This window comes from Triturus cristatus, chromosome 8 (assembly GCF_964204655.1).
Source record: "Triturus cristatus chromosome 8, aTriCri1.1, whole genome shotgun sequence".
Lineage (NCBI taxonomy): Eukaryota > Metazoa > Chordata > Amphibia > Caudata > Salamandridae > Triturus > Triturus cristatus.
Genome location: NC_140591.1, coordinates 413,471,939 through 413,497,965, shown reverse-complemented (window position 1 = coordinate 413,497,965; position 26,027 = coordinate 413,471,939). Strand labels below are relative to the sequence as shown.

Below are 26,027 nucleotides of genomic sequence, written 5' to 3'. Positions count from 1 at the left end.
TCACTTCTGCACAATGGCCCAGTTCACAAACGCGTCTGTACCCTTTACTAATGCCTTGGCCATATTCTTTTTCTGACACTATTCATTTTTATGAGACTCCATTTAAATGCACCATTTGTGTACAAATGGCATAATATCTGGTCTGTTTACCTTCTGATATATCCACATGGCACAGCGATATCCCTGGGACTGCATTTCCTATAAGCACCTTGCTTCCTTACACTAAGCACACTTTGACCATGCCAAGCGTCTCAGTGTTTTTAAATCCACGCCAGCTGAAATGCAGAATTTCCTTGGCTCTACACTAGTGCTTTCCAAACCACGACCCAATTTTTAGATCACCAAACTTTTTCAACCCGCTTAGTTTTAATGGTCATGGGGGGGGTCGATTTTTTAATGTAAAGCATTGTGTGGGTAGCCCACTACCATTTAGAGACAGCACATTTTGCAATGGAAATTTCCACTAAATTTGCACCGACATACATTGTATTGATAAAACTATATTACACATAAACGATAATGTGTGGAAATAGGGCTTCAGTGAATATTTATCATTTGCGCATCATCAACACTGTCTTGATTTGCTTTGATCCTATAAAAACTTTTTTTCCATCACATTTCAGAACGACATTTTATTTTTAATTTTTGCTTTCCAATCTGCTAAAGGTATACATTGTTATGTGTTGCGCCTTTCCTTTCAGACTCCCTTACACCAGCAAGATTGTCACATAACCACCAAAACTCAGCTCACAACCCATCAGTGGGTCGCAACCCACAGTCCGGGGAAAAAGCTGGTCTGCACAGCACTTCAGCCCTTCAGCTACGAAAACAGAGGTATGCCCCACTAAGTAAGGGTGCATCAATTGTTCTGAGCACCGCTAATTTTCTCTACCACCCTGTGCGATTACCATGTTGTCTCTGAGTCTTTTCATTACAAACTGTCATTTTATGGTGCACTGCATTCTTCGGGGGTTTGTGTGCACTGACATTTGATTTCTGGCCTTATGTGAATGTCTGACTTTTTGGCAACTGCTGACAATGCTACTTTTAACTAAATGGCCTCCCATTTCAATTCTCTGTGGTCACATTTGTCAGTTCTATTGATGCCCTGGACTGTCTGAGCTGATTTAAAGAACAAACCTAACAGGTAGCAGGTGAGTATTCTCCCTTTTTCCACTTTAGATCTAACAACCTATGTATCAAGCACAAGGAAGTATGAGCACATTACCCTTGTTGTAAGAGGCTTACTCTGGCTCCCTCTTGAAGCGAGGACAAAGTTCAAATTAACATGCATTACATTTAAAGCAATATGTCGAAAGCAACCTCTGTGCTTTCCTCTGAAGTCATTCAGTGACAACACAAACCCAGGAAGCCTTCACAATAGTGTTAACTCAAGCCTACACTGGCACTGCACCTTCCTTATGAAATTCCTTCCCAAATAACTTCAAACATGCCGAGACTCTAATGCTGTTGTGAAAAAATTTGTAAACATGTAATTTTAAACTATATCTTCAGTGAAGATGAATATATTTTCTTCTCTGCACTTCTCTTTCTCCGTCTTCTCCTCTCCTCTGATATGCTAAAGATTCCACACTGGCTCGAACTCTCACACTCTTAAGCCATTTCCATTCTCTTGGCCATGCATCTATTCTCTGCCTCCTGCAATCGTCTTCTCTTTACTGACCTCTTCTTTTCTTCTTTTACTGCCAATGGTACTTGTTAACTGTATTTATTGGGTGAGTTGTGAGGCACTATGTTCACTAAGTATTGTTACTTCGTCTTGTTAGGGATGCTCGTATTCTCGTATTGTGTGCATACACACTTGGACTGAAAGGAGTCTGTAACTCACCACTCAGAATAGAAATAACAAGAATACAACTTTCACAGGTAACCCACTGAAGTCCACTTGTGGATAATGGTGCAAAAGGCCAGTCAGTAACACTGAAAGAATTAAAGAGCATGGCTTTAAAATGGAGGGAAAACACGGAACCGCTCCTCAAATAGAAGCTTTGAAGAGAAAACCTTAAGAGCCCGAATACATGCCGGTCCCTAGGGATGCAAAGCAGGATTTGCAGAGGTCCACTTGCACAACCAATCTTGCCCATTGGGAGATAAAATAAAAGCCATTCTCCAGTGCATAGAAAGTAAAGCTGCTGGCTTGCTCCAGGCCAGTACAGTTACACAACATTATGGGGCCTCGCTGCAGAATGTGATGAGCTCCCCCGGGTAATATACAAAAAGGCCAAAAGTATGTATGATAGATAACCGGTACAGGCCACAGAGTCATTAAAGTCAAGTGTGCATCAGCAAGCACTCCCGTTGTGAGAAGGGTTCTACTCTGTTCATAAGATGTAAAGGATCCATTGCTGCCCAGTAGCTCAAGATGTAGAGCCAAAACCTGTGAGAAGATAGAGGGACCCAGGGTCACAGAGCAACACGTGAATGTATTAATTTCAAATGACCTTGAAATTAGATGAAGGTCTGAAAAGACAACATACCATGCTTTAGAAGTGGGGTTTTGCCTTTCTAGAAAGCAAAAACAGCAAACTTGCAATTGTGGATATAATCAAACAGTTCCACTGTTAGAGTGCTCCAACTCCTGAAATGCAGTAAGACAACCTAGTATTTTACTCCTAGTCCTGGGGTAGGCAGGTTAGTATATTCAGGTGGTTGACCTGCATGTTCCAACTAAACAGGCCACAGAGAGGCACACGTGCCAAGCTAAAGCTCTGCTCAGGAGATCAATGGCTTATCGGGTGAGCTGGAGCAAGCCGAAGCCCTTGATCTTGTTATAAACTGAAACAATGCGTGGTGGTGTGGTGAAGATCAAGTCTCACATTTCAAATCTAGGTAGACTGCCTTCAAATCCAGCATGCTGGCAGATAGTAAAGAGTGCAATGGAGACCAAGATGGTAGCTCCAGCCCAAAAGTACAGTGTCATGACTCCAGGGAGACCTAGCTCAAGGCTGACTTGTGGGCTGCCTCCTGATCACATTAGGAACCTAGATGCATCTGCATCCTCAAGGAGACCCATGTGACCCACCATGGAAGATGTCTTAACACAAGGCTCCATGAAACCACAAAGCGCCGACATGGTTTGGCTTGGAAATTAGATAAAGTTGGATGAACAGGTACACTCTTGAGGGGGCGGGGTGCAGGATAACTTGAAACACCGCAGCATCAACAAGGATACTAGCACAGACGGTCATAACCTGACAACATTAGTTGGACAATGTGACTGGGGATACCCAATTGCTAGAAATTTTATGTAACAGATTTCTCTTCTCTACTATAGAGCTCAGGCATGCTGAAATTTCTCTTAACAAGAATGTACTCCCCGTAGGGGATAGTCCACTTGAGTTTAGGTGGATGGTGACTTGTAGCATATAGAAGACTGTTTCTTGCTGCAGATTTGCAGAGCAGGCTGATATCTAGCTATCTCCAAACTTCTCTTTGTCCAGGAAGTCTGCTCTTTCGGAGCTGATGCATTTAGTGAATAATAAATTCAAATTATAGTTCTGTAGGATACCAATGACTGTCTCTGCACTTTTGTTATTCCCCTTCCAAACCAGGAATAGGTAATCAATATATCATATCCACATAAATCTGTGGTCGGTGTATGTGTGTTCTCTTCAGCCTAGGCTGCCTGCTCCTCCCACCAGCCCATAAAGAGATTAGCATATCGGGGGTGAAGTAGGTGCCAATCACTGTTCTTTCTGTCTGAAATGTTAGTGTGGTCAAACATTTTTAATAGTCTGCCCCTTAATAGATGTCTACATGCAGGGAGGATACATCCAGGATTATCATCAGGAAGTCTTGTTCTCAATGTATCCCACTAATCCTTTTTGCAATGTCTGCACTGACCCTGCAATATCCTGTCCAGTTCAAAATGTAGCAGGAAATTATATAAGTATATGGCATTTTTCTCCCACATGCTAACACTTGATGAAACTATGGATCATCCTGGTGGCTTCCCCAGGCTATTATGTACTTTTGGTAGCACATAAAAGCATGGTTATACCGGATGATCATATCTAAGGTACCTGCACACCTCGTGGTCTATTATACCTCTGTCCTTTCTTTCACTCAGAAGATCAAGATACCTCTTAGTGGTAATGTTGTACACTTCCCTCTCAATTGCCTGATAACCTCCTAATTTGTGTAGTTGTCTATTTGCCTTTGTTCTGTAGTCTTCTATGGCCCAGAGGACCACATCCTCCTGTTTATCAGAGGATTTGATAACAATCCCTGTGTCAGCCTATCTAAATGGCCTTCCATTGTGCATCATGGAGGTTACTGTATATTGGCCCCTTAACAGCCTGTGTCTCTCTCTTCAGGTTCTCTAGTTCTCGGATAATTAACTCTTAAAAGCTACCAAGCAGCAGGGTTGGGCACAACCTAGAGTTAACCTTAAAACCACTACTGTGGCTGGCATCTACTTACATGCCCATTTTCAGCAAGGTCTCCCATTTACCGAGGGCCTCAAAATCAGTACTTTCCAAAATATTCAAAATATATAATCTTCAGCATCAATGATACACAGATCATTGTCAAATGTACCCTTCACATTATGTGGTGTATTCTTACACACGAGTCTACGGTTCTTGAATAATTTCAATTTTCTAATGACAGGAAGAAATCTATCCTGGTTGTAAAAAAAAAAAAATTTAAAACAATTAAAAGTGGCAACTGGACAGCAGGACAGGCTAAATTCCAACAACAATCTGTCTAGATCAGTCAAGAAACTGCAATTTAAATGTATAACTGTCTTGCTGTTCTCACTCACAATTTCAACTTATTGCTTGCTCTTGTTTTCATCCTTCTCTTCCCATGTACTGTTCTTTCAGCGATATTGCACATGCCCCCGTATCATTCTCTTCCATTTCCTGTTGTTCTTTCAATTTTTTCGTTTTTTGTGGCCCATCTGGGGATACCTGCACCAGTTAAGCAGATTAAATTTGTCTAAAAAAGTAGTGTTGTGCGTTTGTGTTACTCCTCTGCCACCTTCCAACATATCTGAATCAGATCTTACTTCTGAGCTTGTTTCTGTCAGCAGTTGTTCTTGTTGCTGCTGTGCTGATGCTGTTTGTGTTGCTTTTCTCAGACCATCATATTGCTTTCAAAAGATCAGTAAATGATCTTGGAGATAGTCATTTGTCCCTTACCAATTTTCTCTTTTTCCTTAATGTTATGTGCTGTTCATATTCATCCAGGAAACCAACTATGTCTTTCATGTGATTATTAGCTTTTCAGTCTCTATGACACCTTTTGGTATATTTGATAAGCTGATCCATCATCCTCACAGACGTTCTCTTCATTAGAGACAAACACTCCTCCAATAATCGTGAATCCGCGTTTTAATAAGAGGGTACCACAAAGTATTTCTTGAGTGATCTTATTTCCCATCACGTACTAATCAGTTTTTGCCAATTTCTCATACTTCTTCCATCTAATTTGGCGGCTGTGCACCCATCATTGCTTTCCTTATTGCTTATTATGTCCATGGAGCCCTCTGTTTCCTGAAAGAGGGATTTTGATTTCAGATTGTGCTTGCTCAATTTAGATTCCTTTTTGTCAGTATCGTTCTGGAGCTGTTGTGCACCTCTGCAGCTGTGCTCATGTATCTTCACTCATCGCTGGCTTTTGCCAAACAGAGATGCCCATTTTCCCTCAAAACAATTATAGAAGCAAAGTGCCAAAGAAAGACCGCACGTTCGTCCCAAATCAATCTTATACACAAAGGTAAATAAACTCCATATTAATTCTGAACCAATTCTCATTTGTCTGTAATTCAATAAGTGAAGTATCCCTAACGAGTATGAAATTATAAATATAGGCTTACCAATAGTTTGCAATTACATACTCTACACAGACTATAATCAATTTGGTAAATGGGAAATAGGGAGTCCTCTCTCTATGACGACCCATCTCTGTGACTATGTCTCTGATAAAATCATGAGGTGATGGGTGGTTTAAAGTGAATATGGAGTTTCTTTACATTTGTGTGTATGATTGAATAGTGACGTATTGCTGTATAATCACCACCATGTGTTAATTTTGGGTTGATTTTGTGAGAAGTCATGCCAATTACATGAATTTAAAAGACAGACTCAGTTTTGGGACGAACATGTCGTTTTTCAGGCCGAGCATTCGAAACCTCTTGTATATACTTTAGTATAGACTTTAGCATATATACTTAAGTATATACTTTAGTATATGCTTATATGTGTATGTACTTTGTGGGCTCTGGAGATCAGCCCTAGGACTTGTCTGCTTCCGCTTAGGGACTTTTTTTCTGTTCAACTGCCTCTTTTTAACTGTCTTGATAGAAAACGACCAGCAGAGGTCAGTAAAACACCAGAACTGCTTTCTGCTGAGGGACTTTATTTTTTTATTTTCTGGCAACTGCCTCTATTTAACTTTCTTGATAGAAAATGGCCAGCAGAGCTCAGTAAAATACCAGAATCATTTTAGCATTCTCTAGATTCCAGTCCATAGAAATTGTCTTCCACGAGCACCCGTAGACAATAATATCTTTTTCAAATCTAGTATTTTTAGTGATATGACCACCGAAGGCCGTACTTTTATATTAAAACCAGAGCTTTGGACTATACCATTTTCCACTGAAAGGCAATGTTTCTCTCAATGTGTTCCAATACCTGGTGTGTCAAGCAGTTTGGTGCTTACTTTCCCTCCATGTTAAAGAACAGTAGATGTTTCAGCACCCAGGCTAATGTGCTACATAGCTAAATACATATTAGATCCCAAAGGCGAGACAAATTGCATTGCAAATGCTTGTTTTACATACATCTGGCACTTTTGCTTGCATAATTGCTTCCAGGGGAAATGGGCAACTTAGTTTGACAAAAGCAGTTTTTACCGAAACACGTTACTGTGTGGAGTAATAAATGACATCTCTAGATCCCTACTGGAGTGCAGGCACTCTTTTTGGATGGGAAGGGAACTGATATATATATATATATATATATATATACACACACACCCACATATATATATATACACACACACAAAAGCGCACACACATTGCAATGTAACCTATGCTGCAATACATTGACCTCTGATGTAAATAGTATTAGAACTTACCTAAGATGCAGTGCATGCAATGTACAGATGATTTTTGGATGTTATGTAGTGGAGATACACCATCTACACATCCCAAAAAATGCAATATTGTCATTAAAAACAACCAGTAATAACTACGAAGCAGAATTCAGAGTAAATGTAACCATATTTTGATGGATCTTTAATTGTTACTAACATACTGATTCAAAAGTTCAATAGCATACTAATTGTGACATATGGTGCTTCCTCATTTGAGTGCTGATGCGCTTTTGTTATGCCACAGTCGTTTTATCAATCAGACGTTTCATAATGGACGTCGGGAACAATGGATATAGCATTAAAAAAACTACAACAACAAAAACAATTCACTCATCAGATTATCAATGGGTTTTGGGTTTACATAATATAAAGATCTTCCAAGTATTCCATATCCATATAAAATATCTACAAAATTAAGGTGAACATACATTAAAGTGATATTTACTTTGCTGAGATTGATTGTTTAGCCGTGTTCCTATCCAAATACTTTGGCACATGAAGCAATTGCTGAGAAGGTCTCAAAAAGTGACAGGACAATTCCTAATCAGCATTTAGACTTTAGCTGAGAGCACACTCACTCACCTGTCGCTAAGATGAAGAAAACTGCTGCTTTCATCTGGATGCTCATCTTCGAAACTAAGATTAGACCAGCTGCCAGTGCTGTCATCACCAACACTTAAACTCAACTGCTGGTTTGGAGCAGAATCACCCAACTGGAATACCTCTTTACCAAAGGAGCTAAGCAAAGACCAGAGTATACTGTGTGTTAGTTTGAACAATTTGTTGTGAATTAAATAGCCAGTCTGTTCTTGCAGCATTTAATTATTTACTTATTTATTTATTGGAAATTGCAGATTAAAGGCATCAGCATGTTTACATTCAGATGAAAGAAGATGTCTGCAGTTATTACAGAAGCTGAATTTAACGTAACCATGTATTTTAAAGGGTGATGAAGGGGTTTAGGAATTGTTGAGCTACAGGTAACGAAGACCTGGAAAATATTACTTACCTGTAATGCTCCAATTACTCACCAATTCCCCTCATTACTCCGAGTCCTCTTCCTTTTCAGGGTTCATAAAACAAGAGATTTGCATAGTTTATCAGACCAGAATTACCTAACCTACTTTCAGTAAATACACCTAGTCCATTTACTGTGACCCTTCCACTTCCACTAAGAGAAGACTATGACTTGGAGCAATGAAGATTACCTGTAAACACTACCCCCCTCTTTAATCTTCCTCACCTCAGTCTTTACAATACGAGTATGTAATAAAGAAGAATGTACTCTGACCACAGTTAGTTGGCAAACAAACAAAAAGACAGAGGAGAAGGAATAAAAGAATGAACTTATCGAAGGTTGGAAAGAAATTAGAAGAGAGGGAGAAAACAAAATGTGTTACACTGATGATTACTATTTATAGCTTCAAAGATTATGAAAGGTCAGACATAGGAACGAGGTGTATCTAGTAAAAGGAAAATATTACCTACCCTGCAAAAATCTGTTTGCAGCTTGCAGTGCTGTAGATTCTCATGTTTTGCATACTCCTGCTATCTAATGTCGGAGGTGGATGCTGCAGGTTGCTTTTTTCATTTTCAAAGTGACTTATATATCCCTCCTCAAAAACCCACATTTCACAAGAACACACTACATTTCAGATGGATGTTCCCCTTCGAGAGAGCGAAAGTAAGTGGAGAGAAGCAAAGAAGGATAGTAGATGTCAACAGGTGCAGTGTGAAAGAATTTATAGTGTATGTAACCTGAGACTTGAACTTGCTTCCATGGAGGTAAGAGACGTGAATCTACAGCACTAAAAGCTAAAAATAGTGAAAAACAAGGGAAGCAACATTTTTCCATTTGTAGTATTTGTAGCTGTAGCTAACATGCTTTGCATTGATTGAAAATAAATCAGAGGTCTCCCACAAAAAAGTCAGCTTGCGAGCGGATGTTGAAGGTCCACACAATAATGCCTTGCGGAAGTGTGCAGGCTTTAGGTGTCTGCAAGTGGTATGTTTCTCCAGAAGGCCATAGCGGCTCCTTTCTTACAAGTAGGATTCACTCGAGGCACAGTCAGAAGAATATGTTTTGCTTTGGCACAGTATACCTGAATACACTTTACCATCCATCATGAAAGGTCTGACTTGGAGACTGGGTTTCCCAAGTGGTGTTTTGCAAAAGCAACAAAGAGCTTGTCTTGCAAACAAATTTACTTCAGTCAGTTTAATAGAATAGAGCCCTCCTTATGCCCAACATTTGCAATGCTTTTTTCTGCCACTGACTGAGGGCAAGGAAAGCCAATGGTCTGATTCACATGGAATAAGAAGGATGTGCGGATTGGTCATCAGGGTGACTCGATATCAATGAACTTGGACACAAGGCTTCTTGAACGTGAACATCTGCAATTTATTCAACTCTGGACAATGAAGTGACTGATACTGGAAATACTTCTTTCCGTGAGAATTCCATGAATGGTACTGCATCTGGCAAGAGTGTAATGCCTCAAGAGCTGGAAAATGACGACTAATATACTTTTATGCTAGCAGAGAATTCCATAAAAGTAACAGATATTAGAAAATGTATAGTTCCTTTGCTTGCAGAGGTTGGGATCAATCATGATGAAATAGTTTCCATTCTGCGGCATAGCAGTCTTGTGTGGTAGGCCTGCTAATTTCTTATAAAACAAGCATACACTTCTCTGGAAGTAGCAAATAAACAAACTCCAAGATCTCAGGTGTCAAACTGCAAGATTAATTTATTTGAGATTTGATGTCTTAGTTGCCCCTGATGCCAAGTTAGAAAGTCAGCTTTTAGGAGTAACTTCTTGTGTGGGTGGATTAACATGTCCAGTAGTACCGGGTTTCATGGTTGTCTTACCCACATCCAAACTATGAGAATGACTGTCATGGACGATGTCTCATCTTCATTTTTAAATAGGAGATTAGATATAGTTGAAGAAAAGCATAGGAAATTATTCTGGACCAGTTCATCCATACATCTACAGAGCAATGGCCAAGGACTGTGGTTATGGGAGCCTGAAGGTGAAGCTTGGGAATTTTGTGTTTTCTATTTTTTGCAAATAGCTTCGGCTGTAGGCATCCCCTTTTCTGAAAGTACTGTTGAAGTACTTTGGGATTCATCTCCCATTCATGCAAGTGTTGGTGCAACCAGCTTAACAGGTCAGCAAAGGCACTGTCTACCACAGTGAGATGCTTTGCTAAGACCTTTGCCATGTCAACTGTGCCAATGCGGACACATTATGTTCTCGAGTATTTATTGTATGTACTATGAGATGATTGTATTTATGGTGGTTTGAATAGACCATGGTCTAAATAAACATAACTGTTTTGACTGTCTGACCTCACTAACCACACGCATAAAAGGTAGATGGCATATATTAACACTGCATGATGGGATGTACAAGCAATAGAAGCACTGTTTTCTGATTTAAAATATTATGCTGCATTTGATACTGAAGATCTGTATTTAAATACTGCAAACTACGATGAGCAATTTTGTTTTCAACATTATGGCACACATTTCCTACGAGTTTTTGCTAACTTTAAATGAGGAGAAAGTGGATCTGAGCTGGGAGCAATGGATGAAATCTCTACAGCTCAACTAAATTGTTAATTTCAAATGTGTCATGGCTTCCACGTATTTATTAAAGAGCATGCAGACACCTTGCAGAGAAGGATGTACACTAGGCACCGCGCGCCAAGTAAAGAGTTCCACTGTGTTGTCCAAGAAGAAAACTCCGTAATCCAATCCATGCTCCAGTGTAGCAATTTTCTCAAATCTCGGCTACCTTTTATATTATACCACTTGGTCCGTTCTAAACTCGATTTTGCCAATGACCACTAGATGGCAGAATAAGGCAACATAAGTAAGTCTAGAACAGATTTACGATTAAAAAGGATCACGGTTATCAAGTTATTCAGGTAACACGACCCAGTTCAAGGAGCGTTTCAAAAAGAAGCATGTCTGCCAAGTGCCGCGCATCAGGCGTGAGACTAACACATTTCAGTGTGGTGATCCGCAATCAAAGGTGTGCAAGACTTCTGACATGGCCGCAATGCAGTGTGCACACCCGGAGGAGGCGACCTGAGACGGGCAGAGGGCAGCACTATTTCCTCGCTGCCCTAGGCTCCGCTTACACTGAAAATGCTAGCGGGTGCCGCCTGGGGACCACTCACCACAATGTCCTGGAACGCTTTCTGGGGTTGTGGCGAGCCCGGGGTGCGCCCCCCTCACAGTAACAGCACCAGAGCCTGCCCCCCTCCCTGCTTGCAGTGGCCGTGGGCCTGCAACCACAAAGACATGATCATGGCCTGGGGAAGCATACGGGCCTTTAGGGCTGTGGAGGAATCACGACATGCTACATGAAAATTCACCCAAAAATAGGCATAACCGCCTGATGAGCACGCTGGAGCTACGTGGGGCCTGGGAGCACTGAAGCTGACGAGGTGCTCACTGACTGAGGCCCACAGCACTAAGAGGTGCTCACTGACTGAGGCCCACAGCATTGATAACCACTAGAGGAGTGGGTGGGCGCCGGTAGGAGTACTGCATCTGTACAATAACGGCCTCATGCAGAGCCCGCTACAGATGGAATTTCCCAGCATCACTGGTGCTTTGCAGCGGTTTGAGATCTTAGAGTTTCTGGCTGCTCAAATAGGTGTAATCTCTAATATTTATATCTCTCCCTCATCTTCATTGCTTGATTTTTGCTCAAGAGACGGTGTCACTCATAGTTGTTGAATGTCACTCAAAATTGCACAGAATTTATGAAAATGCCACACAAAGCAATCTGAAACCTTGGCAGCTATGAAGAAGAAATAAACTAATCTTCACAAAACCATGAATCTGCAACAATAAAACTGTGGAATGCGACTTTGCTTGCTTGCTGGTATAGAATGTGGGTTGAGACCCATCATGACATTAATCATTAAAAGCTATGTCTGAAACTCATAACTGAACTGATTAATCTACATATTCGTGCCTTACTAGTTAACCCTTAGTGTAGACCATATAGTCCACGTCTCAGCAAATAATCACTTTCACCAAGACCAGGTTCCTTTGAATTTGAATACATCGATCCGAGCTAATTGTTTGTCATCAAATGTGAAATAGAAAAAGTGTACATTTAACCATTTTGTGTTATTAATGAAGTTCAATTAATTCTATGAAGCTAAAGGTCTTCCCTAAATGTGTTAATGCGTGTTTTTCCATAGTATCATACTGCAGACATTTGATTTTAACGTTCACACGATATAGAATCTCCACCTTTTGAAGCTGGAGAAAACTGGTTTCAACGAAAGACAACTGGCAGACACTAATTGTTTACAGATAACACTACTCGAAAATTGCAGCACACCACAGAGTCAATTACATAATTAAAGAGCCGTAAGTTTTGTTAGCGGCTACACATTTAAGATCAACGGCATTCAGGTTTAGTGTAAATGAAACTGGCATACAGTAAACTTTGAATCTGTAGACATTTCCTTACCAGTTTTTAATTACAGCTGAAGGCTAAGCATGAGACATGAGAATCAAGCTGACCAGCCCGCCCTGTTTACTGTGTACTGTGGAGTCGGTTTCTTACTAAGAAGCAGAAGGCAGTTACAGCTGAGCGGTTCACAGGTGATCATCGGAGGGGGGCGGGAAGCAAGGCAAAAGAAGTACGGCAGGAAGAAAGGCAACCCGGACAACGGGAGGGGAGCGTGAACAAAGACACCACGGACAACGGCAAAGGGGGGGAGGGAGGCAACAGAAAGTACCGCGGGAGGAGGGCGGAAAAAAAATCAACACAGACAACGGGAGGGGGCGGGGAATAGGACAACGGAGGGGGCAGTAGCAAAGTGAACAATGACAAGGGGGGAGCAAAGTGAAACAGGAAAGTTGCAAAAGAAAAAGTGATGTGTGTACCAAAACATATGGCCCATATCAAAAGGATCCATGTAGCAGGGGCAGCCCGCAGAACGGAAACAAGACAGCCACAAGGCGGGACAAATGTACTCTATTCATGAATGAAAACACATACATTTATAAAGGCGGACCAAGCAACCAATTAAAAGTGGTGGGCGTGTTCAAATCCACAGAGGGATTACAGCAGGCCTCGCAGAGCAACGCATGCACGCTGCCTCTAGGCTCAACCTAAAAAATCTAAAGAAAACAAGGGCTACTGTGCGTCTTTTAAAAAAAATAACCCCATGTAGGCCAGGTCCTGGGGAAAAACATGAACTTAATCATTTTAGGGGGGGAGATATGCTCAAGCCTTTGGGAGGCCCAGGGGAGCCCATCCCCTAAAGCTGCCATAAAATAAAGAGGGGCTGCATAATCCCCCCTCCCCGAGCCCAGAAAGGCCACAGGAACCCCATCTCCTGAGGCTAAGTAATTAAATAAAGAGAGGGGGTGCACAGTCCCAACCCCGAGGCTAATTAGGCCCCGGGGGCTTCATCCCCAGGGTCGAAATGTAAATAACAGTGGAGGTGGCCACGCGGTCCCCCTCCCCAGGCCTAAAAAGTCCCGGGGAACCCATTCCCCAAGGCCTCATCAGTTACTATGTACCGGCGAGCAGTAGTTTGCCTGCCCGCAACATTCGCGGACAGAGATATGCTTGCTCCCGTCTGGTGGGAGTATTTGTAAATCTCCCAACAAACTGGAGCAAATATGTACATTTCCCACCAGCAGGGGTGCCCAGGGTCTGATAAGGCTTAGGAAGTGGAGCCACATTTCCCCCTCCCTTAGAATTCGGCCCATTAGATTTCAGCCGGGGGTTAGCCAGGACAGCTGGCCGTGTGTGCCATGGGTTGGCTTTATGTATGGTATTAAAAATATTACTTTATGTTAAAAAAAGCTAGGCATTCACTGAAAAAAACAAAGGCTAAAATAATGTTATAATTAGGTGACATGTTCACCAACAACGTAATATTTTTAACTCTAAAAAACACAGAAATTCACTAGTCATAGTGATCTCAAGTAACTATAACTTGTGCTCTCGCCATGCACTGCTAATTACTCCACATATTATTTCACTCATGACATCTTCTATGACATCATCGATAATATCATTGCAACATTTGTAATGAAATTATTGATGAGAAAGCTGTGCATGACGGGGGCGCAAGTCATAGTTGCTTGATATAACTATAACCAGTGAGTTTCTGTGGGATTATAGAGTTAAAAAATATGAGGGAGGGAGGGAGGGAGGGACGGACGGACGGATGGATGGATGGATGGATGAAGCTTATATTAGGAAAATGTGTAACAATGTTTGAACTTACGATTTTTGGCCATACATGAAATTCATGCCCAATGTTTGTGTTAAAGCAAATTCATTTTCTGTTCTCAAAATGACGTTGATGAGACCTAGAAGAAAAATTCCCGCTTACAAACATTCTCTGGGTGAAGATATCCAAGCAATACCTTCACTGGAGGAGGGACTGCAGACAAGTTTAGAACAGAAAATCCTGCAAGACAGAAAGGCAAATAAGGCCGTCCCTGCAGACTTGACTGTCGAAGTAGTAATGCTTGGTAAACGTGTGCAGAGATGCCCAAGTTGCTGCCTGACAAATGTACAGGAATGGAACACCACATTGCAACACTGTGGGTGCAGCCATAGCTCTGGCAGAATGAGCTCTTAAGCCTTCAGGAGGAAGCTTTTTTGGCAGAGCATAAAGAATCTTGATCCAGAGGACAACCCAACATGAGATAGTACTCTTGTGCACTGCAAGACCTTTCATATCTCCCACAAGGCCCACGAACAGTTGGTCGTCCACCCGGAACTCTTTCGTATGGTCAAGGTTGTAAGAAACTGGCTCCATATATACTGCACCAAAGTGAGGTTCAGTGTGTATAGAGTCCAAGGGTCTCCAGAGGTAGGCAGAGGTTAAAGTTAGATAGAACCTTACTCTCCAAAGTGGTAGCTTGGTCGAGGAGTAAGGCAGTATCAGAGGACAGTGTTAAGCATTTGAGGTACACCCTCAGTCAGCAAATTCACACACTTAAGGACTGAATTCTAGGCCAATTGTTTTTGTATAAAAAAATATACTGTTATTTTATTAGAACCAAGTAAACCAGATACAGGTAAGCATTCAATTCTTTTCAGTAATAAGTTACTTGTTGTCAACAGTTTTAAAAAGCAATGAAGATTGTACTTGATTTGATTTACAGGGGATGCAGTAGGTTGCAATACTTAGTAAATGTAGTACATTGAAATTAATGGCTTTTTAAAGTAAATGCATGTAAAATTACTTTTGCATTACTTTTGTAATCCAATGCTGGACTCCTAGGTTCAGCACTGGGACACTTACTTAAAACAGGTAAGTAATTACGTATTCGTAGTTTGTACGAATTTTAAAGAATATTTTCAGATTTCAAAAGTCCACATTTAGAAACTTTTTGTACCAGTACATTGAAATACATAGGCTTTTCCTGTAAATTGCAGGTAAATTACTTTCGCGTTACTTTTGTAATCCAGTGCTGGTCTCCTAGATTCAGCACTGGGACATCTACTTAAAACAGGTAAGTAATTATGTTTTTGTAGTTTGTACGATTTTTAAAGAATATCCTTGTTTTTCAAAAGTTGACAAACTTTTTTCACAAAAAAACACCAATGTTATCCTATGGAAGGAAATTCAATTCACAGGTAAGTTACTTCTAAGTTACTTTTCTTACTCAGTGCTGGACACCTAGGTTCAGCACTGGGACCTTTCCTGAAAACAGTTGAGAAAATTCGGTTAGGTTATTTGTGCGATTTTTAAAGAATATTCTTAGTTTCCAAAAGTCGACACTTAGAAACTTTTTGGGATAAAAAGTGTCAATGTTATCCTATGAGGAAAATCAGGTTATCGGTTTCGAGGTAAGTATTCAGTCTTTGGAGTTAGGGTTCTGGGGCAAGACTCAGGGGTCCCCCAGGGTTAGTGACGCACTGTGGCACTAGGGCGGCCGGGTGCAGAGTGTTGAGGCCCAATGTTATCCTATGGAGGATAGGGGGGCTCCGGTTGGTGGCTGGTGGCAAGCAGGCCACGGGGTTGTGGGAGCCAAGCTCCTAGGGTTTAGGTAAGGGCAAATGGGGAACCAAGTAGGCACAAAAAGTGCACGCTCAGTGGCATTGGGGCGGCCGGGTGCAGAGTGCTGTTTTGGCCTCGGGTGCCCTGTTGTTTTCAATGGGGATTTTCGGTTTTGGTTTTCAGCTGCAGGCTTGGTCCAGGAAGCCTTCCGGGAGGAACCAACAGCTGGGCAGGTAAGTTGTAGGGCTCGGGGACGTAGGTGCACCCCAGGTTCTTTTCTCCAGGGCGCAGGGCGGCTGGATGCAGGGGTGTGTTTTGAGGTCGGATTTCACCTTACCGGGCCACTCGCGGTTGGGTGGGGGTCTCGGAAGAAACCAGACGTCGGGGAGTCCTGGAAGGGTCAACCCACAGTGGACTCGGACTCTGGAGCGCTGGGGGACCTCGCTGGGACCGGTGGGCCACTCGAACTCGGGCCGTAGGCGATGGGTGCAGTGGTAGTTCCAGGCATCGGGTCTCTTTGTCCTCAGCAGACTCAGAGTCTGTTTTCAGAGTTTCTTTTGAACAGGGCTGCTGTTCACAGGAGATCCGATCTTTGTTGAAGGCAGTCAGTCCTCCCAGGGGTTCTGGAGGTCGCTAGCTGCAGGACAAGACTATTTTTGGCACCGGATCTCTGGAAACTGCTGACGGGCCGGTAGGGCTGGGGCCAAGTCAGTTGTCCTCTGCAGTCTCCTCTGCTGGGCATCTTTTTTCGTCCTTTTTAGGTCTCGCGCCTAGCGCTGCAGCGCGCAGCACTGCTCGCGCAGCGAGAGATTTATTGGGGTAGAGGGATTTTAGGAGAAGGACTTTTGCTCCTGTCCATGCTTTCTATTGGGCAACGTCGATATTAATGTTAAACCCTGGCTTCTTACTGCTCTTCAGGGTTTTTAGTTACCGCCCTGTGGGTTTTTGTGCACGCCCTTGGGACACGGAGTCTACGGCGTCTCTCAGTTTTATGGTTCTTTCCTTATCTGATGAGGCGTGTCAAGGGAAGGTTCAGGGAGAGTTTAGCATGGTATCTGCTTTCCAGGCCGTCACGCTGCCTTCATGCCTGCAGCACACGCCACTCTCTGATTGGGCCGTGGACTCAGCTGCACACCCCCCACCCACCCCGGCCGGGCTCTGCTTCCCAGCGTCTGCCAGGAGGGGGGGGCGGAGGAGGAGGAGGTTATTTTATTGTGCTTCCTGGAATGCGTGTTGCAGGTGTGACGTAGGAGGGTTGTGTTTATAGTCAAAGGCTGGCTCGTGATTGGCAAAATGCTTTTATTGGGCGCGCATGCCCACTTTCACCTTGAAAGTGCAGCGGAGAAATGCGGCTGTTGCAGGCTTAACTTCACGCCCCCGTACTACATAGCTCACAGAGTTCCGGTTGAAGGAGTTTGCTATTAAAATTAATGGATTCGGTAAGGATTGAAGGTTGCGGGGTTCAGGCTGTGCCTGCAATGTGTTAGCTTGACCGCGGCAACCAGCTCACGAGGCCACAGAAGTTCAAGCCAGCGCCGATTCGTAGGGAGACGAGGAAGATGCCACAGGATAACATGGACTCCCTCATCGAGACGATCGCACGTTAAGCCTGGCTCACCTTCCCTGCCGTGGCTCCCATAGGGAGTAGCAAGATATTCTCCGACAACCTGAACCAGCTCAAGAACCTGGTGAACGAGTTGCGGGTCGAGGACCTGCAGATCACACCGCGGAGCTGCAAGGGTGGTGCACCGCCAGCCGCTCCACACAGCCTGCCCGTCACCTACATGCACATCTGCGAGACGGAGAGCTTCAGCATGGGCATCTTCATGTTGCAGAGCGGGAAAGCGTGTTTCCGTGCTGCACGACCACCCGGGCATGCATGGCATGATGAAGGTGCTCTACGGCACCCTCAGCATCTGTGGCTTCGACCGGCTGCAGGAGGTACCCGGGGCCACATCGCCCCCGCCATGCAGCCCGCCCCTCCAGCCCGTTCAGAGAGACGCGCTAAGCCGAGCCCTACGCCGATCATTCGGCCACTTCGGCCCCACCAGCCCTCCCTGCCTGCTCAGCCCGCACAGGGACAACCTGCACCAGATCAGCGCTCTAGATGGGCCTGCTGCTTTCCTCGACATTCTGGCGCCACCTTACGACCCAAACGACGGGCGTGACTGCCACTACTACCAGCTACTGCAGCCATCCTCCACTGAGCCCAACGCCCAGGGATGCAAGGAGGAGGAGGGTGAGAGCTGTGAGGTGTGGCTCCTGGGGGTCCCCCAGCCGGCTGACTTCTGGTGTGGAGGAGTACCTTACCCGGGGCACAGCGTGACACTCGGAGCGCTTCGGTGACCTGTGAGCACCTTAGTCAGAACTGTGTCAGCCACCCAAGAAAGCATCAAATCTGTGCTTGGGGCCCTGGCTCTTTGAGACAATGGGTGTGCGGGCCGCTTCTGTCCCCCTGTGTGTTAGGTGGACGCACAAGCAGACGGCCTGACTGCGTGTGGAGGTCACAGGATGGACCTGGCAGGAAGAGGTAGGCAAGGGGTCAAAGGACTGGGTCTAAAACAAGCTCCCCTACTGGCCGGAATGTGTATGTTTGTGGGAGGGGCAGTGCCCATGGATGGCACTCCACACGAGTCTCTGTGGAAACAATTTATGATCTGTCATCGCTGTCCCTTAGTATTCCCTCTTGGGTATTTGAAGATTTTACTTTCGGAGTCAATCACTTTATCTCCCCTTACCTACCAAAAATGAATGTGTCCTTGTGTTATGTAACTGGTGCCCATTAATACCTTCGCGTTTGCGGTATATAAAACAAACTGCAAAAAAGAGTGACTCTCCTGCCACTGGGCCCCTTTTACTTCTCTGTATCTCTCGAATGTATGTGGTTGTCTCTCTCTTCTTAAATGTATGCATTTCCGTGAGTATGTCTTCCAATGGGTCTCTGGGTGTCCCCACCTTTCATTGTCTGGGATTTACTCCGCTTCTTTTGTGAATGTCCTTTAACTTGCTGCAGCTTCAGTAGTTGCAGTATTCTCCACTCTCAGTGCACGCGATTGGATGCCACCAATCCACCTCTTCCATGTATGTTCAACACTCCACTTGTTCCCACTTGTGCCCTCCCATAGTCGACTACCGCATTTGTAGCACTCTTACTATGCCGTAGTTTACATTTTAGCCGACCTTTCTATTATATCTCCCCCGCATGTACCCTTACATATATCTTGGCGCTATTGGCAGTCGCTCCCTGCCCCCTAAACCTCACACATTATTTCATAAAAACTGTTCTTCCACTCGTGTTTTTAGTAACTCTTTAAAATCTGGTTATTATTTTGCACCGGTGACACCCACATACAATTTGATATACCTTTTAAAGTCCTCCACAAGAGAGTAAAATATTAATTATTTCCCACTTGCTCTCTCCCGGTGTAGTTAGTGTGGTGGTATTTGATTATGTTAGCTTGTGTTGCAGAAATGCTTCTTCGAGTCAGTGTCCTCTTTTTGGTACTAGACTCACCCCTCTTGGATTACCACTTCGCTGTTACTTGTGCACCTGGTTTGTTTATGATTTGAAAATGTTTGGTGCTAAACCACTAATTGTAATATAATGTGCTGGATTTTAAAGACCACAAGACACAAAAGGTATACTCCTTATAAGGGGGCTTTCGTTGATTGGAGCTGCTGACCTGTCTGCCGTGGTCTACTTGAATTAATCTCTTTGTTCATGCAGTTTTTGCAGCTATCAGGCAGCGGACGCTCCGGGTTGGCGGTCCTTTTTGGGGCACTTGGTGCATCAGTGTTTGTTGATGACAATGAGCCCCCCTCTCTTGCTCCTTATTGTTTGCCGGATTTGCTGTTGGGAAAGTACGTTCCTCCGGTAGTTCATGCGAGAATCTTACTTGGCATGGATGGATTGAACAGTTTTAAAATATGATAGCACAAAATTTTGTGTGGGTTTACTATGTGTCCATTTCAGATTGGTAGCATATTGTATAGTTGTTTAAAATAAAATTGCATAAACCTCCTTCATCTCCAAATTGCCGTAATTTTTACACTTTGCAATGGATTTTGTCATGATGTTTCGGTTACTTCTCAAAAAAGTTAGACACAGTTGTATAGGCGACAAGTAGTTTGTTTATGCAACCTATAAAACAATTATTGTGAATCCCAGCATTTTGAGCACATAGATATTGCTCTGCTTTTCAAGGAGGATAGTGCTTCAAAAACTCTGCAGATTCTCATATATGTCCTTGCATTGATGCTTTTCTAACACGAGCCTTTCACATATCCGTGCACTAAAGGTTGCTAAAGCCACAAGGTGCCCATGTGACCTAACGGCCAGAGCTGCCTGTTTTGGAGCTGGGGAACAAGGTTCGAACCTTGGCGTCGGCTCAACATCCTGTGATCCTGGGGAAATCACTTAAGCTCCCCGTGCCTACCAAAAATTAATGTGTCCTTGTGTAACGTGACTGATGCTCATTTAAAGCGCCCCAACACCTTCTGGTCGAGTCAGCGCTATATAAAAAACAACAAAAGGCAGCAGCTTGCTTTAAGTATGCACCCAGGTTAGAATGTCATCCGTATCCAACAGGACTGCCTCACCAATGCTCCAATTAGAAAACTCACCACTTAAAAACAATACTGCATTACGATGCAGTAACACTCCACTTTCGCTCTTAGTAACCAGCTACCCCTCCAAACAAATACTGACTGTGCCTTTGCCTTGGGCCCTATGCAGTGCTGTGCTGCTTCTCGGCTACGTTTCATCTTTAATTAATCATGTGTATGCATACATTCATACATGTACATAGTTAGTGTTACTAGGTTGTTAAAGCACGTCTACCTTAGGCGCATTCATAGAGATTAGACATCTACACTAATTACATGATTGGTCAACACCTAAAAGGCTATTTATTGCTGGAATCCATTCAACAAAATATGTTTGAACACTGACGATACAAGCACTTGCTATGCAATAGGTCTCGCATTTACGCAAGTTTGAGCTATTGGCATTGTAAATGCCAATGCCTTTTATTTATGTGTTGCTTTTTAAAACATAAATAAAAGCCATTGTCATTTACAATGCCAATAGCGTAAACTCATTTTATCTGGCTACACTAGCGCAACTTTTGTTTCTGTAGGAAGATGGGTGGGGGAAGGAGGTACCTAACTAGAAGCTTTTGAATGGAGACTATCTAGATGTCATGGTGTCGCCTCCTAGAATTCAGGATACCTTTCAAAATTCGTAAAGGGTGGGGGCAGGGGTAAAAAGAAAAACAAAAAAACAAAAAACTATGTCATTTACAATGTCAATAGCTCAAAATAATGTCACTGCGAGACCTATTGCATTGTAAAAGCTTGTTCTTCTTAGGTTGCAGGAATCTCCTTTCTTGGTTCAGGGCTATCCACTAAATACTGAATTTAGGGAGTGTTTAAGGGGTCGTGAGGTCAGTAGCCAATCGGCTACTGACCTTAGGGTGACTACACCCTTGGTGTGCTCACCCCACGTGGGGGAGTGAGCACAATCCCTAGTCCTGATTGGGGAGTGTCTGCCATCTGCAAGATGGCGAGCACTGGAGAGTGGGCTTCACCTCGCCTCCCCCACCTGAGGGGTGGAGTTGGCAGAGGTGGGCACACCTCCTGGGCTTGCTAGTTTTTTCCGCCCATCTTCCCGCCGAAAGGGAGGGGAGACAGGAAGGGGGACTGCTCCTGTTAGCAGGAGAGGCTCGGGTCGCATTACAAAGGCTGCCAGGCCTTTGAAGCTCCCTTGCCAGATGGCTCTTCCTGGCCTGAGGGAGGTGTGAACACCTCCGCCCAGGAAAGGCTTTGTTTCTGTGCTCAGGGAGCATAAGCTCCCACCCTAGGGGTCCAGAAACATGACTCGTGGTGGCAGGCTGATGTATACCAGTCAGGGAACCCACCAGAGGCTGGTTGTTTTTCAGGGGGCATCTCTGAGATCAGTGTGGGTTTAATGGGCTGAGAAGTTTGATACCAAACTTCTCAGTTTTCAGTGTAGCCATTATGGTGCTGTGGAGTTCGTAATGACAAGCTCCCAGCACCATATACTCTTAATGGCAGCACTGCACTTACAATGCCTAAGAATTGGCTTAGACACTGTAGGGGTACAGGGCTTATGCACCAGTACCCTCACCGCTGGCATAGGGCACCCAGCTAGACGGGTGACTAATCTATGCCAGGGCATTGGGTTGTAGGGATGGCACACAGGGATGTGTGCCATGTCGACTCTTTACTTTGTTCTGCACCAAAACATGCAGCCTGCAAAGGCAGTATGTGTGTAAAGGTACAGGGCCTCTAAGGGTGACAGAATAAGTGCTGCAGCCCTTAGAGGTCTTCTCTGGTCACAGTGCCCTGGGTTCCTATGGTACCATTTACCAGGGGCTGACCTGTGGACAGAGATGCCAATTGGGTTAGTTTTGGGGAAAGAACACAGGCCCTGGGAACCTGATTGGCAGGGACTCAGGGCACACCAAGAAAAAGTGCATCAGTAGTCTGGCAAAAAGTGGGGGGGTTACTGCAACAGAAACCCACTTTCCTACAAAGGTAGAACGAGAATGCTCTTTTTGGGTCCAGATGGTGGAGTGGCTCATCTTCCTTAGAGGGATGAGGAGGAGCGTATAAAGTGGGCAAGGTGACAGACTGCCCCTCATGGAATGGTGTTACCACTTTCGGAAGTAAAGAGGCTCTAGTTGCGAAGCACCAACTTGTCATTATGTCAGATAAGGAGGTCTGGATGACAAAGCCTGCAATTCGCTCACCCTCCTGGTAGATGTAATTGGCACTTAAAAGGCTGTTTTGATGGTAAGCAGTCAGAGGGGGAACTGAGCAGAGGTTCAAATGGAGCACACATCAGGAAGGTGAGAACCAAATTAAGGTCCCACTGAGGCATAATGAAAGGGGAATGTGGGAACATACGTACAAGTCCTTTGAGGAATCCAATTACAAAGGAAGATTTAAGTAATGAGGGTCAGTCTGGCAGGTGCAGAAAGGCAGACAGGGCCGAAAGGTACCCTTTCAGAGAGCACAGAGCAGAGCCCTTGTGGGCAAGAGTTAAAATAAAAAAGAACAATATTGGAAAGAAGCAGACAGAGGAGCAGTATACTTTTCTGTACAATATATTACAAGTTTGTTCCATCGGCAGGCGTGTACGCCTGGCTGCCAGAATAACATTACAAACTTTGGCAGAAAGGTTAAATGCTATCAACTGCCGCTGCTCAGTCTCCAAGCAAGAAGGCGTAGAGTTGACAGGTTCGGGTGGAGGACCCTACCTGTCTGCTGCGACAGAAGATCCTCCCGAAGGTGCGGCCTGATTGGACGATAGATGCACAGTTGGAGAAGCTCAGGATACCAGACTCTCCGTGCCCAGTCCGGAGCCATAAGAATTACTTGAGCCTTGAGTGGGCAGAAAGGCATACAGGAGGCCTGAGCTCAATTCAAGGCAAAAAGTGTCTCTGAGTGAGTGTCACCTTGGAAACTTCAGTGCCCAAAACTGCTGACATTGTGCATTCTCGGCTGAGGCAAACCGATTTAACCAAGGCTCTCACCATTGTTGAAAGAGACCTTGTGCCACCTCCAGGTGGGGACACCACTTGTGATCCAACAGGCATCAATGGCTGAGTTTGTCAGCCCTGGTGTTCAGAGAACCTGCTAGGTGTTGAACCACCAGAGACATCCCCTGCTGTTCCAGCCAAGTCCAGAGAAGTAGGGCCTGTTGACAAAGGGTTCATGACCCCACTTCGCCCTGTTTGTTGCAGTACCACATGGCGGTAGTGTTGGCCATGAACACTTGTACTAGCCTTCCCTTGATGGGGGGTAGAAAGACTTTTAATGCCAAATGGATCGCTGGGAGCTTCAACAAGTGGATATGGAGTCCGGATTCTGCCAGAGACCAGAGATCTCTGATCTCCACATCTCCCAGATGGCTGCCCCCTCCCAGAAGTGATGCATCAGTCACTACTGTGAGATCTGGTTGGGGAAGGGAGAAGAGTCTACCCATGATCCAATCATTGTTTGTCAGCCACAGTTGAAGATCCCATGCAGTACCCTCCGAGATGTGGACCATGTCAGTGAGATTCCACTGATGCCGTGCTCACTGGAACTTCAGATCCCACTGCAGAGCCCACATATGTGACCTGGCATGTGTTACTAGCAGGATGCAGGAGGCCATGAGGTCCATCTGTCTCAGAGTAATTCTCACCAAAATCCAGGAGAGAGGCTGAAACATTGGAAACATAGCCTGAATATCCTGGACTCGCCGCTCGGGAGGATATGCCCAAAACTGAATTGTATCCAGAACAGCTCCGATGAAAGGGAGTGTCTGAGAAGGCGTCCGATGTGACTTCGGCACGTTGATAGTGAGCCCCAGCAAATGCAGGAAGTCTGTCATAGTCTGGAGGTGGGAGACGATAGGCTGGGGCAAGCCCGCCTTCAGCAGCCAGTTGTCGAGATAGGGGAAGCCTGACACCCCTGATCTGCACAGATGAGCTGCGACCACCCCCATCACCTTGGTGAACACCCAAGGGGTGCTGGTAAGACCAAAGGGGAGCACGGTGAACTGAAAACTCGTGGCCTACCGGAAACCGCAGGCAGCGCTGATGGGCAGGCAGGACAAGAATGTGGAAATAGGCGTCCTGCAAGTCCAACTTTATCTTCCAGTCGCCCAGGTCCAGGGCAGACAGGACCTGGACTAATGTGAGCGTCTTGAGTTTTTTCCTTTTTGAGGACGTAGTTGAGGGCTAGGAGGTCAAGGATAGGATGCAGGCCCTTGTCCTTTTTATGGACTAGAAAGTAGCAGGAATAGCAACTAAAGCCTACTTCTGGTGCCAGAACCCCCTAAATGGCTCACTTGGCCAACAGAGTCATGATTATCTACTGGAGTAAAATTAAATGGTCCTAGGCCAGCCGGCCGTGAGATGGAGGCATGGAGGGAGGTGTAGTCTCATAGGCGAGGGAGTAGTCATTTCAGACTATCAGAAGAACCCACCTGTCCGTCGTGATGTCTTGCCAGTGGTGGAGTTGATAGGTGATCCTGCCACCAACTGGCCGCCCATAATCTGGAAGGCCAAGACTAGGAGGGTTTGGAGGCTGTAGAGGCAGGTGGTAGGATGATCGGACAACTAGCCACCTGACCCACGGGGTCGGAACGAGCTGCGCTCTCGGCCATGCAAAAGTTGTAGAACTTACACAGCCTTGTGGCTGGGATAGGGCTGGCGCAGCTGAAAGCCCCTTCCATAGCCACGAAAGGGGCAAAAAGCAGACTGGGGACAGGTGGCACTGAGAGGCCCAAGGACTTGGCCCTAGCCTGTAAGTCCTTAGAGCGCTCTAGTGACATGTCTGCCTTGTCTCCGAAGAGGGCATGTCCATTAGCGAGGCCTGGACATCCTCTGAAAAAAAAGTTGTTCACAAACAGGCGTGGCATCGAACAGCTACTGTAGATGAAATCGCTTGCCCAGCGAGTCGGTCGTGTCGAGACCACAACAAATGGTGAACTTTGCTGCATCTCTCACATCTGATACTGCTTGGTAGAGGGTGGCCCGGGCCTCCTCTGGGACTTGTGGCAGCACTTGTGCAACCATTTCCCATAAGGAGTGAAAAATACAGCCCAATAATCATGCAGTGTTCACAGACCACAATGCGAGGCTGGCGGAAGAAAAACCTTTCCTGACCCAACTGTTCAGCCTCTTGGATTCCCTGTCCGGGGTAGCGGAAGGTAATGCGCCATGGGAGGTAGAGGCTTGGACTATCAAGCTCGGATTATCAAGCTCTCCGGAGAAGGTTGGGTAGTGAGGAAGTTTGGGTTGCCCGGATCAGGGCGATGGCAGCGGGAAATTGTCCTATTCAGCGGAGCCTCTGAGCTGCGCTTGCAAAAGGTTCCCAGTAGG

At 44.8% G+C, this 26,027-nt stretch overlaps 1 protein-coding gene and 1 pseudogene across 3 annotated transcripts in view; one reads left to right on the top strand and one right to left on the bottom strand.

The window, feature by feature from the left end:
* Positions 1–26,027, bottom strand: part of AKAP11 (A-kinase anchoring protein 11) — a 245,571-nt gene that overhangs the window by 85,626 nt on the left and 133,918 nt on the right. For all 3 annotated transcript variants that reach the window (XM_085621811.1, XM_085621810.1, XM_085621812.1), the window contains exon 10: positions 7,705–7,860. In XM_085621811.1, coding sequence (XP_085477937.1) covers positions 7,705–7,860 — 156 coding nt within the window. The remainder of the gene's footprint in view (positions 1–7,704; positions 7,861–26,027) is intronic.
* Positions 17,691–18,477, top strand: LOC146802223 (2-aminoethanethiol dioxygenase-like; annotated as a pseudogene).